The sequence below is a fragment of the Sinohyriopsis cumingii genome, unplaced genomic scaffold (genome assembly GCF_028554795.1).
Source record: "Sinohyriopsis cumingii isolate HCF-2022 unplaced genomic scaffold, ASM2855479v2 utg001110l, whole genome shotgun sequence".
Taxonomy (NCBI): domain Eukaryota; kingdom Metazoa; phylum Mollusca; class Bivalvia; order Unionida; family Unionidae; genus Sinohyriopsis; species Sinohyriopsis cumingii.
The window spans coordinates 909895-926688 of record NW_028315961.1 but is presented as its reverse complement, the minus strand read 5'-3'; the positions used below and the strand labels follow the sequence as shown (position 1 = coordinate 926688).

Below are 16794 nucleotides of genomic sequence, written 5' to 3'. Positions count from 1 at the left end.
ACCGGACAGTTAGGAACCAATACCAGTCACGGTATTACGTACGAGGATTATGCAGGAGGCTATGCTTTGTGGGCTTTCGATTTCACTCCAGACCAAGGCAGCGACGAGGGACATTTCCACCCTATAAAATCCGGCCAGATTCGTGTGGAAATTCAGTTTAAAGATTGAGACCCTGATGAAACGGTGAACGTCATCCTGTATGCAGAATTCGATAATACCATAGAAATCAACAGTTTGAGAGAAGTCATCCTAGATTACTAGAAACCATGGAAGACTGTTATCCCTCTTTACCTAGTGGAGAAACTTTTAGTGTTGGATTATTGTTAAAAAATGTTAGAGTTGTTGTTGTTTAGTGTTAAGTGATTTTTGAATAAAAAATGTTGTGTTTTGAAAAAATTGTTTGATGTTATATTGTTGGATTATTGTTAAAAATGTTAGAGTTGTTGTTTAGTGTTAAGTGATTTTTGAATAAAAAATGTTGTGTTTTGAAAAAAATGCCTTTGTCTTTTGTTTAGCTATAAGAATGTTGGATTGATGCTCTTTCATTTCTTACTATCCCTCTCATGACACTCACTAAACGTTGCGACTCAAAAACCGTGTGAGGGATGTTTTCCTTCACGTCCGCGCTTTGACTTTAAGAACCGGGTTGTTTCCAGTCTAACCATCCATTGTCGACTCATCCTCCTAAGAAGATGTGTTCCAAACTAGCTAAGCTCAACGAAGCCTACGTGAATTTGCATAGGGTCAGACACAGTCTGATACCGAAGCCAGAAGAAATAGAGAATGTGAGAATGTTAAAAATCACTGAAGACCTGATAGAAGAGCTTTTCAGAGAAGAAATGAACAGGGAAAAAGAAGAATGGACAGAGAAGTACAGACTTCAGAGACAGCAGCAACAGCAGCAACAACAACAACAGCAGCAACAAGAACCTGAAGCTGACAGAGGCTTTGTCGATTGTCGTATCGACACCAAAGAGTTCTTCTTCTCTTTCCGAAGAAGCAGACCTATCGCCAGAAAGTCTATCCTCAGAGGACATCGCATTCTTAGAAACTAAAAAAGATTGCCATAGCAAACAAAAAAAACAGCCCTTTTCAGGGCTACCCAATACTCTAGAAAAGAAATAACTATCCATTTGCCAATGTGTGTAGGTAGAGTAGTGTGAAAATAAACACTAACTCTTTTTAAAAAAATGTGACGGTATGTGTTTGTGAGTTTGTGTGTTTGTAAGTGATCAAGTACGTTGGTGTGGATAGTAGATTAAAATGATGTCTTTATTTGGTGTTTGAGGTGTAGATTTCGGGGTTAGATTGGATTGCTTTGAGTATGTGGATAGTCAATTGAAGTGATTTATAAAAAATTTTAAAATAGTGATGGGTAGAATAAAAAAGTGAGTGAGTGTTTCTTTTAGGTCCGCGCGTTGTTGTTATTTTCTTTTTGGTCATGATGTAGGTAAGATCAATTTTATGTTTTTAGGGGGATGTTTTCCTTCACGTACGCGCTTTCACTATAAATTGAAACTCGTTCGGCAGTCGAACTACCCTTGTTGATTGATCAACACCAAAAATGAACACGAGACTGGAGAAACTGTTGGAACTTCATGTGCATCTGGAATATGCTGTTGTTGTTGTTGTGGGGTTTTTAACGCCATTTTTCAGCACACGATAGGCTATATATGGCGGCCAGTATTAATGGTGGAGGAAGAACCCGGGAAAACCCCAGAAAGAAACACCGACCCACGAGAAGCTACTGGCATGCTTTCTCACATACCTACATTGGCTGAATCTGAGACTCGAACCGGCGCAGACAGAGGTGAGATGGCAGTGATCCGTAACGGAGAACGCTTTAGACCACTCGGCCACTCGGGGCCCCCATGGAATATGCCAGGCGCAGATTAAATGAACTGGCCGCGGAAGCCATTGTGGAGGAGGGAAGGATAAGAGAGGAGGAGGAAAGAAGAAACAAAGAAGAGGAGGAGGAGAGAAGATATAAAGAAGAAGAGGAAAGAAGACACAAAGAGGAGGAGAGAAGATACAAAGAAGAGGAGGAGGAAAAGGAGAGAAGAAGAAGAAATTTCAGAATCCCAGAGAGCGAAAATTGGGATTCTGAAGCGACATATCCTGCCTCTGCTCTCTCCCCCAAAAAGGTAAAAAGTAACTGGGGGATAAGATGTGTATGCGGCGCCAGGCCTGGAAGGTGCCACCATTAACCAGGTGTCCATGAAGTTCCAAACAAAAAACAGCCCTTTTCAGGGCTACCCAATACTCTAGAAAAGAAATAACCATCAATTTGCCAATGTGTAGGTAGAGTAGTGTGAATATAAACACTAACTCTTTTTTAAGATAGTGTGAGGGTATGTGTTTGTGTGTTGGTTCTTGTAAGAGCTAAGGTATGTTTGTGTGAATAGTAGATTATGGGTTTCTTTATTGTTTCTTAGCGTAGGTGAAGAGTATAGTTAGGGTTTTGTAAGCGCTCACGTACGATTGTGTGGATAGTAGATTATGGATTTTGTTTATTGTTTCTTAGCGTATGTGGAGAGTATAGTTTGGGTTTTGTAAGCGCTCACGTACGATTGTGTGGATAGTAGATTATGGATTTTGTTTATTGTTTCTTAGCGTATGTGGAGAGTATAGTTTGGGTTTTGTAAGCGCTCACGTACGATTGTGTGGATAGTAGATTATGGATTTTGTTTATTGTTTCTTAGCGTATGTGGAGAGTATAGTTTGGGTTTTGTAAGCGCTCACGTACGATTGTGTGGATAGTAGATTATGGATTTTGTTGATTGTTTCTTAGCGTATGTGGAGAGTATAGTTTGGGTTTTGTAAGCGCTCACGTACGATTGTGTGGATAGTAGATTATGGATTTTGTTTATTGTTTTTTAGCGTATGTGGAGAGTATAGTTTGGGTTTTGTAAGCGCTCACGTACGATTGTGTGGATAGTAGATTATGGATTTTGTTTTAATGATTTGCGTGTGTAAATAGTAGATTTGGGGTTTGTTTATTGTTGCTTCACTTATGTGGATAGTATATTATATGAAATGAGAAAAGTAGGGATGTTTTCTTTCACGTCTGCACGATGTTAGGTCATGATCTAGGTAATATCAATTTTATGTTTTAAGGGGGATGTTTTCCATCACGTCCGCGCTTTCACTATAAGAACCCACAGTATTCGTAGTTCAAACCATTCTACAAAGAAGATGGCTTCGAACCAAATTGACAAGATGCAAACATTGCAAGACGTTTTAGACAATTTAGGAATGATGGAGCAGGTGTTAATAAGACTCGTTGAAGACCACTATTCCTATAGTCCCCATCGTGTAAAGATGGAAATTAATAACTTGAGAAAGGTAAAGGACAAGATAAGTGGTGTCATGAAAGAGATAAAGGAGGAGAAGGAGGATGAAGAGGAAAGGATAAGGATGAGAGCATGGAATGAAAAAATTGAAAAAGAAGAAGAAAATGAAAAGATGAAGAAAGAAGAGGAGGAAGAGAAGAAGAAAGAAGAGGAGGAGAAAAAAAAGAAAGAAAAGAAGAGAAAGAGTGTTGGAGATAAAATAAGAAGTTGGTGGAGAAAAAGAAGAAATTAGAAGCAGAAGAAGAAAACCCAAAGGCCCTTTTCAGGGTCAGCCATATTTCTCGAAAAGAGATAGCCTTTCCATTGCCTACCCTTTTTTAAATTTAAATTTAAATTTAAATTTAAAAAAACTTTTTAAAAAAAAAAAAATCCCATATTCAATTCCCCTTGTCCCTAGACAAACCCAAACTCTATTCCCATGTTCAATTCCCCTTGTCCCTGGACAAGCCCAAACTCTATGTTAAATTCCCATTGTCCCTAGAGTGGCCCACGATTTTTTTCCATGTTAAATTTCCATTATCCCTAGAGTGGCCCAGGGGTGTTTTTAATGCTAAGTCCCATTGTCCCCAGGGTGGCCCCATTTACTACTATTATAGTTTAGCCTTGTCATAAGCAAGTCAACACGTGTGTTATGTATTTCTATATTGTGTGCTTAACTTTTGTCCAGTGCGGCTATTTGTACTTTAAGATAAATGTCATTTGTAAACTACATTTTACATAGGTAACGTTTGTTCCTGACTATAGTTTACGCATACTTTGTTACGAGTTTATATTATAGAAACAGACTTGTTTACAATATGACTGGAACTTTCCATTAGAATTACTAACATATAGGTCAGGCAAAAATGTGTATAACTAGAGACTCATAAACAAATAGTTCATTTTTGTTTTAAGCCCACTCTGTTTGAATCATTTGCACTTGTATTGTGGTACGAGAGAAATTATTTATTTCAATATTCACAGTAATTACTATGTTGTCATTCAATGTGGATTAACACTTTAGTTTGGAATAATTGTGAAATCCTTCGAAGACATTCTAAATTGCACCACTGTGGTACATCGTAATATTCATGACTACCGAAGGTCATTTGGAACATTCTCTTTTACTTGTGAGAATCATGTTATGATTATTATCGAATTAATTCACAAAACTGTCGTTCATTGAGAAATTTCGCTTTAAAATGTAAAGAAAAAAATAACTTGTTGGTTTTTCATAGTTTACAGGTTTCACTTCTTTCTGTTAGTTAATTTAAGGCAGAAACGTAACATACATTGGGGCTCTTAAGAGTTCTGAAGTACTTTACATTTTAGAAATAATTTTAAAAAATCTGTTTATTTCAGAATGTAAATTGTCCCTAGAAAACATTTTAATGACACACATTTAAAACTGTTTCATGAAACCATTAAGTGTCCACAATGTGATCTAATGTCGACAACTGTAGTCAGCTTTGAACCATTGTCAGTTAGGACAAAGTAGTCATCTTTAGAAGTCTTTTGGTGAAGACACCATGAAGGTCAGATTTCTGCAATCACAGCTGCTTGTGACCTGTTTGTGTTAAGCACCAACATGTCTAGAGCCAATCGGAATTAGAGGAATTTAAAAATCTACCAGTACAATGAACTAATGTCTCAAACAGACAATTGGACAATGAAATATCTAGCCATACCTCAATCAGTGGTTTCAAGCTGGTTTCGCAGAACGGAGGATGCGAGGAATTCTGTGGGAAAGGACCACTCCGTGCGAGAGACATTTAAAAAAGGGGAAGAGAAATTGAACATGGACAGTAATAGAAATCTTCTATAGGTATGACATATCTCAGTCGAATATTTGTGTTGATTTAAGTAGATAAGAATTTAGTGGGTTGTACATTATAACGTGCAGCCATTTTACTAGGACATAGAATACAACATATCGTAGAGATATTGTCGACTAGTACCTCCAAGTGTATAGTTGAACCCACTAGAAAATTGAATTGTGATTAAATGTTAGCGTGTGACGAGAGCTTAAAAAAGTGTTCGCCAGTTGTCTAATGAGACGTCCGTGAGAAAAGTGTAAATTACGGATATTAGTATAAAGTGAACAGGAGGTACATCTCTCATATTTTCTTCAGGAAGCTCCCAAAGTACACGCGAAAAACGGTGTTTACAGTCTTATTTACACCCACCAGATATGCTGTTTAGGTATAGACCCCAGACAGACAAACTGTAGTTTAGAATGTGCATGCCTCCATGCATTGCTATGACTGAGCCATCAAATCTATTATTGTGTCACATCACTACTTCCAAAACCCTACATAAATAGGCAGTGGTTTATAGGCTTTCTTTGACCCCCATACATTCAGTGAACATCATATCACGTGTCTTAATATTCCTAATAATTTCTTCTCACTCATAATTGATTGCGTTTATACCTTAAGGTATTACTGCTGTTTCTTTCCAATTTTGCTTATGGTACATTTCATTGTCATCTTGGTGATAACAAAAAAGGGGCAACATTTTTTAATAAGCAAGTCCTTCCTTGAGGCACTGTGCTGCATATTTTTCCAGGTATTTCCTCTAAGCAGCATTGTTTGGTTCTGCCTTAACAGTTGCGTCAGTCAGCCATACTGGCAAGTCCATCTCAAACATCGGCAATTCTGACTCAACATATATATATATATATATATATATATATATATATATATATATATATATATATATATATATATATATATATATATATATATATATATATATATATATATATATATATATATATATTGATTGTTAAGTATGTGTAACTAATAATTGGCTGTTAATTTTGTTTATTTTTTATATTCCATTACATGCTATTGTAATGTAATTTTGTAATATTTTGTTTACTGGAGATTATATTGTCTAGAATAGAGTTCAGTTCTGACTGATTTTTTATATTTTTTATATTTTCGATGTAGAAACATTGTATCTCGGTGCTGTCATCGTTTCAGAGTCAGTGGCAGGTTTTGGTAAACATTTTTTTGCTTCTGTTTCTTTCTCAGAGTAAGAATCGTTAAGTTGAATCAAGGTCTTATCTAGACTACGTGATAATTTTCATGTAAGGAACTTCCATTACTTCTGGAAGGTTGAACTCTTGACACCCATCCGAGGATCTGTTTTACGTTTTAGTTAGTGTTATAACTAATGTTAATAACTAATGTTAAGATAATAATTCTGGCAATCGTGCCTTAACATTTGAGACGTGAAGTTGTTTTATGTTGTGCCCAGTTTGGGGCCGAGTTTTTATTTTCTTCAATTTATTGGATTTCAAGTGACTATTATCCCTGGAAATACAATAGTGCTCTAATAATTCTTGGACAGAGGGATTTACTGGAACGTATATGAAGTTCAAAAACTGGAATAATATTTTCTGTGGTTCAACAAAAGACTGTTGACACACGAGTCAATCTGGTACAACTGTTAGAAAGCAAGTTTGTGATAAGAATGATCGGAATCCTTATTTCTTCCTACGTGCACATATTGTAAGAAAAAATGACACGTTATTTCCGATTACTACAAACTGAAAAATGGGCATCTGAGTCAAAACAGACCTCTTCCAAATGCTCTTATTTCTAAGAGGGCAAAGTCACGGTCATGTATTAAAAGCCATATATTTGTTGTGTCTAATAAACCCCAGTCTGATTTTATTATGGAGAATTATGAACCATTCATGTCGAAGGGTTCTATATCACTATTGGGTGATTCAGCCAATTCCATCCCTATTAAAATTTTAAGGGACACATGAGCTTCTCAGAGTCTATTATTATCAGGTACTTTGCCTTTTTCTGAGAAGTCTTCTTCAAATGAGTGTTCTTATTCAGATAGTAGAGTGCGGCTTTGTTAATGTCCCTCTCCATTGTGTAAATTTTTCATCAGACTTAATCTCAGGACCCGTGACAGTTGGAACAGTGTGTTCCTTACCCGTTGAGGCCATTCATTTATTATAAGGCAATGACCTTGCTGGAGATAAGTTTGTGGTTAATCCACTTGCAACTAACGTACCTTGTTTGGATCAGAAAGTCGATCCTATTGAAAAAGAATTCCCTGATTTATACCCAGCTTGCGCCATTACTAGAGCTGTGGCACAGAAAGCTCTTGAGAATGATGTTGATCAGGAAAACATTCCTTTAGCTGACACATATATTGGTCAGGCTTTTGATGAGGTCACTTTCACTCCTTGTTTGGATCAATCAAAGGGTATTGAACACAGTGTTTCTCTTTTAACTACTCATTCTCTTTATTCTGATCAGGGTGATAAACGATAATCACTTGTCGTCCAGCAGGAGAAAGATCCTGAGATCTCTTGTTTGTTTTAATGGGCATTAGTGAAACTGAAGCCACTGAAGTACTTGTTTGTTATTTCATTAAACATGGAATTCTTGTGAGAAAATGAAGACCTCCCGAGGTACCAGCTGGTGACAAGTGGTCAGTGAACTATCAAATTGTAGTTCCAAAATCTTACAGACAAGAAACAATAAGTCTGGGCAATAAAACTCCTTTGGCGGATCATTTAGGGACTAATACGATTTACTACAAGATCCTGAATCAATTTTAATTGCCAAAAATTAAAATGATGTTTGTATATACTGCAGATCTTGTCATCCTTGTCATATGGTAGAAAACCCCAATCAGAAGATTCCTAAGGCTCATCTGCAACCTATTCCTGCATTTGATGAACCATTTAGCAGAACAATTGTAGATTGTGTTTGTCCCTTACCTAAGACCAGGTCAGGTAACCCATAATTGTTGACCATAATGTGTGCATCAACAAGATTCCCAGTGACAAATCCTTTGAGGAATATTAAAACTAAAACAATATTAAAAGATTTGAAAAAGTGTTTTCTTAAATACTCAGTTTGGCCTTCCTAAATCTATCCAATCTGATCAAGGGTCAAATCTTATGTCTGGAATATTCCAACAAGATAAGTATGAATTAGACATACAACAATTCAAATCTTCTGCCTATCACCCTGAGAGGATTCAGTCCCTTTGAACTAGTTCTTGGACATAATGTCCATGGCCCACTGAAGTTGTTAAAAGAGAAACTACTTTCTGATGAAGATACTTGAATTAATCTTCTAATTTATGTTTCCAATTTTAGGTACAAGTGGCATGTGACGTTGCAAGAACTAATCTGCACTCAACTCAGTCAAAAACGAAATTACGGTATGATAAACATGCAAAGGATAGGAGTTTTCAGCCTAGTGATATAGTTCTGGCTCTCTTGTCCATATCACAAAATCCTTTTCAGGACAGGTATTATGGTCTTTGCACAGTTGAATAGAAAGTAAATGATTTAAATTATATCATAAATATTCCTAGGAGGCAAAAGCAGAACAGCTTTGTGACACAAATATTTTAAAGGAGTATGCTGAGAGAGATAACCATGTTAAATATGAAATTAATTTCACTGTACCTGTCCCACTCAGTGAGGATTTAAGCGAAGGAATGCAAATAGGCTCTACGGATTTTGGAGTGACAAATCTTCAGAATTCAGAAATTATGAATAATCTGGACCAGAATCTTTCACGTTTGCAACAAGAAGAAAGGAATGAACTTAAATAGTTATTACTTAAGTATGAGCACTTATTTCCAGATGTTCCTACAAGAACAACCAAAATCTTCGTTAACATTGAAATTGTAAATTCCAAATTTGTGATACAACATTCCTTCAGGATGAACCCTCTCAAACAGGGATACTTGAAAAAAGAAATTCAGTATCTGTTGGAAAATGGTTTCATAGAACCAAGCAAAAGTGACTGGATTTCACCATGTATACTTGCTTCCGAAACCAGATAATACTTTCTGTATGTGTACTGATTATAGGAAGGTGAACAGTGTGACTAAAACGGATTAATTTCCATTACTTAGAATCATTGACTGTATTGAAGAAATTGGAAATGCTAAGTATGCCACCAAACTTCACCTTCTGAAAAGATTTGTCAAGTTCCACTGACGGAAAGGGCAAAGGATATTTTGGCTTCATGACTTCAGATGGATTTTATCAATATAAAGTAATGCCGTTTGGGATGAAGGGTTCGCCAAGATCTTTTCAATGTTTAATGAACATGATTACCTCTGGTCTAGATAATTGTGATGCATACATTGATGATGTCATCATCTACAACGACACCCGGAAAGAACATTAGCAACAATTCGGAAATTCCTTGACAGACTCACTGATGCAGGTTTGACAATTAATTTATCCAAAAGTGAGATTTGCTGTGCTTGTGTAACATTTCTAGTACATATCGTGGGACATGGACAAGTTAAACCTATACATGCTATGGTCTCTGAATTCACTGCGCCTGTCAGTAAAAAGCAACTTGTGCGATTTTTGTGTATGGCTCGATACTATTGGAAATTGTGTTCCACTTTTTCTATGATTGCTGAACCCCTGACAAATGTAGTGAGCAAGAAAATCAAAGGTATGGAGGCCTTTGATAAGTTAAAAGTCATATTTAAAAGTGCACCAGTTCTTACAGCAGCTCCAAATTTCAGCCAATCATTTAAATTGTCTGTTGATGCAAATGATGTTGGGTTTGGAGCAGTATTGATTCAAGAAGATAAAAATAGTATTAATCTTCCTGTGTTCTATATTTCTAAGAAATTAATAAAACGCCAGAGAAATTATTCTACAATCGAGAAGATATGTTTGGCTTTGATATTGGAATCATAACACTTTGAAGTTTACATTAGTTCAGCTCCTTCTGTGATTATTGTGTTTTGTGATCACAACCCCCTCACTTTCATCAGCAAGATGAAAAACAAAAGTCAGAGATCATTAGGGTTGAGTTTTGTTGTTACAGGAATATAATATTGACACCAGGCACATCAAGGGAAAAGATAATAGCAGATGCACCTTCCTGTGTATACAAATATATTGCTTCGTGTATACTTTGTATCATTCATAAGATGTTTTCTGATGTTATCTTTCATCAACTACATATATAATTGACCTATGGTAAAAAGAAAGCTTTACTATATATATATCCTTCTTTTTCTTTTATGGGGAAAGTGTTATGCATATGCAATTTAAGCATTTGTCTGCGAGTTTTAATTTTTTTGTTCCATTACATGCTATTGTAATGTAATATTGTTTCCTGGATTTGATATTGTCCAGAATAGAGTTCAATTCTGACTGAATTTTTTAATTTTCTTTATTTTCCACGTAAACAACTAATAATAGAAACAATGTACCTAGTTGCTGACCTTGTTTCCGAGTCATTGGCAGTTTTGGTAAACAACTTTTTCATTTTGTTTTCTTTCTCAGAGTAAGAAACGTTAAGTTGATTCAAGATACATCATTACAGCAATGACTATTACAGACGTCATAACCTTCCATCTTGAATTTTCGTCGGGTTATGAACTGTGATTCACTTAGGAGTTTTCATTGATAGGACTTGTGGTTTTTAAGTCTTGCATTATTTTGGGATTAAATTCGTAAAACTGTATGTTCTCTTTTTTTTCTTTTTTTTCTGCTAGGGAAATAAATTGCTTGTTAAATTGTACAAAGCTTGTTGTCTTCACTCTTTTCTGTTAATTTTTAAGCGCACAGACTCAGAATAATATTTAAGTCCAGCTGACAATCCCGCCTCTAGTGCATGTCATCTGTTCAGCTTTGGCATTTACGTCATTCAGTAATAATGATGATTTTGACTCTAGTGCATTTTGGATATTAGGACATGAAATTGCTGTCATTCAGTAGTGCTGGCAATCCTGCCCCATAGATAGTGCACACTTCTCTAGCAGCTTACTGCAACTAACCTCGTGCAGTGGAGGGTAAGACCCAAGAGAAACCATATATATATATATATATATATATATATATATATATATATATATATATATATATATGTATATATATATATATATATATGTATATATATATATATATATATATATATATATATATATATATATATATATATATATATATATATATATATATATTGTAGCAGAAATTCCCTCGGCTACTCAATCCCGAGTCTCGCTATCTCAGTAGGTCTTTATATTTGGGATAACCCGGGTGATAACCCGCTGTATCTGTCTGAGGACTTTCAACGCAGAGTGCGACAGATTTCTACCCCAGCGGGATACCGTCTTAATCATGGCTTCTTGTCGATGACTGCATCGCAAACCATGTCATCAACTGAATCGCTGAGTTGTCAACTCGGTCGTCCTTTTAGGATGCTGAGTCGTCGACTGGGTAGGTGGCCTGTCATCTTTCTGGTTCGCTGGCTGGGTCGCTGAGTCATTGTCTGGCTCGCCGACTGTGTCTTTGACTGAGACCATGGGTCTTGGACTGGGTCATCATCTGGGTTACTGACTGGGTCCAAGAGTGAGACGCTGAGTCGTCATCCGGGTCTTCCTTCTGGGTCACTGTGGCCTTGAATAGGTTGCTGGCTGGGTTGTATTTCCCTGCCTGGCCCTTTCCTGTTCGGCGAACTATGACCAAATGTGCTTGCTCCAGTGGGTGGTTGTAGTGCTTTACTTGCAAGGGGACATCTTTACACAATACACATAGCACAAAACAGCACCACAGCTGCTACAGTTGGCACGTACATATACCCATGCGGAATCACATGACTCAAACAAAGATGCTAGATGGCACTATAATGATCTCTAAAATCAACATAAACTTTAACGAAACGAAAATTAGATTATATGAAACGAAAATTACGTTCCATATTATTTTATGTACTGTTATATAGTAATGCAATAGTTCTTGAATAAACATTTTGCTAAGACTAATTCTTAATTATTTCTCTTTAGGCTATAAGATGTCATATGTGCATTTCACCTGTCCATCAGTCCAGCTACCTGTACATCAGTACTGAATAAACTGACAATAACAGTTTTCAGTCTACACTACCCATGATCCCATCTATGGTGTAAATCAACAATTTTAATGTCCTGAAAATTAGGTCACATCAAACTAACACTTGTAAGCAACACACAACCATTTTAAGATGCACTACTAGTTCCTAGTTCCAGTGTGATAGGTGTGTGTTATTTGGATTTTTAACATTTTTAACAATTTCAATCCACTTGATGTCATGAGATAGGGATGAGTATCTTAGAACACGATGTCATCATTAGCATCACATGTTTCCTACTTCAACACACATGCACAGTGAATATGTATCAGTCAACACATGTTTAATATACAATTTTATTTACTTGGAGGCAATTCCTATAAACATCATGCATTAATAACTTGAATGCTTAAAGCAATTGAAATGCACCATAGCATATATTATTTGAGTTTGATCTTTTTGTTTTTCATTACTACTACCACCAGGTCATCTTCAGAAATTTTATTCCTAACGAATGATAAATTTTTTGGACATTGAAAAATCATCTTCATCCGTTAATATCTTCACATTTATAATATTTCTGAGGTTTTCCATAATTTTGATTAACAAAGAGTTATTCATGAGTTTTAACAATCTTTCTAGAATTTGTTGTTGCTTGCCTAAGCATTCACCTTCGCTTAAATTATGATTTTAGCTATAGTCTTTGTATAAAGAAGAAAACATTATGCATTTTCTTAATTTTCTCTCCTAATTTCATATCTCGATTTAGGCTTCAGTGTTGCACACCAAACATAGAAATGTTTATCAGCGATGCAGAAATTTAGGCACAGTTGTTTTTGTACTCTTGTAATCATCTAGCAATTTCTTTTTCAAGGGAGAGAAAATTTTTTCAAGAATCAATGTATCTGGATTAAATGAGTTTCATTTAAATTTAGTCCTGTAAATAACTAAGTATACGAAATTCACTTCAAGGATAAATCTACCATTAGAATTATCTCGGAATTTCAATACATTTTCTTTCGTGTTGTTTTTGCCCACAGAAAGTTTTATATATTTTATTTGGGGGGGGGGTACATGTTGCAACTTTCCTCTGTCACTGAGGTTATCACAATGTGGTCAACTATTTATGCTTTGTCGTATCGAATTCACCATTATATTTAACATGGTAGTTTCATCCTTAAGCATTTCGTGATTTGCGTTTGCATATCTTTGTATTTGTAAAGGGGTATTTCTGGTGACCATCTAAATACATATGATTAAAAAAGCAAGCCATACAATAATGTAAGCAAGGTTATTCACATTAATTTTGTGTTTATATATATATATATATATATATATATATATATATATATATATATATATATATATATAATGTAATTAATGAAACTTGTTCAGCTATTTAAAAAATATCCTTAAAATGGTGTATCAGTTATTGACTTCGTGTTTGTCTCTGAAAATGTAGCTATTGTTCCAAGTTTTGAATGGAAACCTCCAGTATAAGACATGTCATGCGTAGTCTTTACATCGTTGAAGTATTTACCATATTGGTATAGAGATGAATTTCAGACTCTGGCTTCGTCTCGGACCCTATGAAAAGAGAAAAATAATCTAAGATGAGAAATAGCCTGATATTACAGTAAATACGAACAATTTCATATATGTATAGTATATTGCTTCAGTCAGGATATAATATTTACTTGAGAAGAAGAAGAAAAAATGCAAAAAACAATATTTAAAAACTCTAATTTTCTCTAAACTTTATGTTTGGACGTGTTTTTTAAACCAATAATTGATTATGTCTTCTCCTATCTTATTTACGAGATTCTTGCTAAACACATTTAAATATTATTGTAAATAGTAGAATGACACTTCTATAATTATCTGAACATGGTTGGTGTGAAAAGAATGGATAGAGTGAGAAAGTTCTTGATTAGAATAGAAACCTGTTAAAAAAAATTTTTATGATGCATGTGGGAATAACTTCACACCTTCTCTGTCATCCTAATTCTGACACTTTAGCAAAAGAATCTAACATGTTTTATATTTTAGAGTATAGAAGGGTATCACAACAAAGGCTACACACTGATACTATTATTTCAATGACATACTTAATTAAAAAATGAAAACAATAGTAGTTTCTTTTATCAAGTTGCCAACTTAGCTGCATACATCAGTTTGTGCTTACAGCAAAATGTGAATATAATAGTATTTTGTGAAATTGTTCTCTTTAGGTTCAATGATAGTACACATTTAATGAACGTGTGAATCTATGACTTGCATTTATGGTATTATACTGCTCACAAATACATATATGGTAATATACCATTCAATAACGTACATAAAGTTATGAAAGTAAGTCATTGTTATACCGAGAAAAAAAAAATTATGATTCAACGTCTTTCATCTAACAAACAATATTTATGACGCTACATCCTTCTTCCAACAGACATTACATTTATGAGTTGTTCAACAAATGTATTTGTCATAAATATAGCTGGTTTTACTACCATTGTTTTCCCTATCTACTGCATTCGAAGCCGAATGTAATCATTATACCAAGATTATTATGTTGCAGTTTGGTACCGTTTTTAAGAAAAGATAAAACTTTACTGAGGATTTCAATATCAAAGCAACAAAAAAAATCTAGACCAAACTTGTAAAATGTTTTATCGAGAGGTGTAAATCAGGAGAAACGTATGAATAAAAATATTCTACTTATCTCAAGAACTGTCGTTACATATTATAAATGTAAATACGTATTAAGATTGATTTCTGATAATATATTTACTCGACTTCATACAACGACAGTTTTTACTTAAAAAAGTTTATTGTTTTGTAATAATTTTGCACACTTTAAAATCTGAAAGTATCTAAAGATTTAAAGCAAAATCATTAACACGTAAAATTTTGCCAAATTTTAACACTATTTTAGCATTGTGTAATTTACTCTAATTATTTTACTAGATATAAATACTATGCTAGCATGTAAGATTTCACTAAGTATAAACCTTAAGCAAAATTTGTTTGGTTCAGGCCTTTTAAAATGTAAATGTTTTGAACAAAATCGATGTACAGTGACAAAATGGTAAAATAGATATGATATTTAATGGAATTTTTTAAAATTATTTACTCGCCTTTTGATAGTTTTTCATATTCTGGTGTAGAGAGCATGTGATTGTTCAAGTCTTCGTAAAGGTATCTGGTTTCTTCACTGAAGGTAAAATATTCAATCGTCATTAGAAAATTAAAAATGATATATGTAATCAGCAAAAAAAGTATTTGAGTATGTTATTTCAGTATTTGCGATCAATTATTTTACTGTAATTAAATGGTTAGACTGGTTTATTTTCATTCCGTAATTTAAAAATTTTAATTTCACTCATGGACAACAGTATGCATGTAGAAAGTAATAAATAATGACAAAAATGATGCAGATGATGGAGATCTTTATAAATATATAAAATAAAATGCAATCAAGATGACACCTGGAACACATTAGGTATAAAAACAATATTAAAACTGTGATTATGAATGTTATATTTGTAGCTTACTACTACTGAAAATGATGTGTTACGGTTTTGAGCTGTAAATGGAATCCGGTCACAATTAGTACTTCCAGTTCAGTACCCTACCACGAATGTAGTTCTAGTCTATTTTTAGAACGTTTTTTCCTCTCTCATTTTGGTGGTGATAGAAGAGTTTTATTTATGCATTTTTGGTAGGGATTTAAAGGGAATTGTTTATTCTTGATAATATGAGATCAGGGTGTTGTTGTCTGTTTGTATTTCCATGACAGTGAGTAATAAAGCCTTTGTGATGATCTGGAAGTGAAATCTGTGTTCTGTTTACATGCTGCTCTGTTGACAGTCCAGCATCTCAAAAAAGAGCAGGTCAACCTTTGACAAGAACTTCACCGTGAAATCATCTCTGAAGGTATTTTAGATTAATATATGATTTGCACTGATTGTCACACAGTGGAAATGTCAGTACTGAGAAACAAATGTAGAGAACATATAGTAAAATTAATTGTGTTCTATGTCCAAATAGGCTTAACTTATCCGCATCTAGTTCCCGAAAAATGTGCTGTGTAGACGAATATAAAAGTCATGTTTCTCATCAGATTCTTATTCTAATTGTTTGCTTTTCAAATAGGTATTGTATAGTTTGTACTAATGCTATGGAAATCAATTGCTGAATAAAAAATAAACAGACTGAAGATGCACATTTTAGAGAAGAAATTATATTTTCAGTGCGGTGAACAAAGGCCATAAGAGCGTGTATAATTCATGCGACTTTAAACAATGAGACTTCAGAAAAGTAAAAGAGGTCTGCCAGGATGCTGCTTATACTCCAGTTCCTTATTATTTTGTGGATCTTTTACTCCCATTTTTTTTTGGGGGGGGGCAGGGAGTATTCCTGTTGGGGGGGGGGGAACAACTCGCCGGCTATATGGTGTTTTTGAATCTTTCGATGATTTTCCTGGTTGGATGCGTCGTCTTGGATGATAATTCTTGCCGCGTATCTAAGGATGTATTCCTCACTTCATAGTTGTAGTGGCGGCTCTCCTGCTAGGATTTTCAGTTCATCTATTGATGTCTTCTTAATTC

General features: G+C 34.7%; 1 protein-coding gene across 2 annotated transcripts in view; it reads right to left on the bottom strand.

The window, feature by feature from the left end:
• Positions 1–12529: 12529 nt before the first annotated feature.
• The window catches only part of LOC149772829 (nephrin-like), a 267846-nt gene continuing 263581 nt past the window's right edge, over positions 12530–16794 (bottom strand). For both annotated transcript variants that reach the window (XM_089947226.1, XM_089947227.1), the window contains 2 exons: positions 15322–15398; positions 12530–13774 (listed from right to left, as the gene is read on the bottom strand). In XM_089947226.1, the coding sequence (XP_089803352.1) occupies positions 13707–13774; positions 15322–15398 (145 nt within the window). In that variant the 3' untranslated portion in view covers positions 12530–13706. The remainder of the gene's footprint in view (positions 13775–15321; positions 15399–16794) is intronic.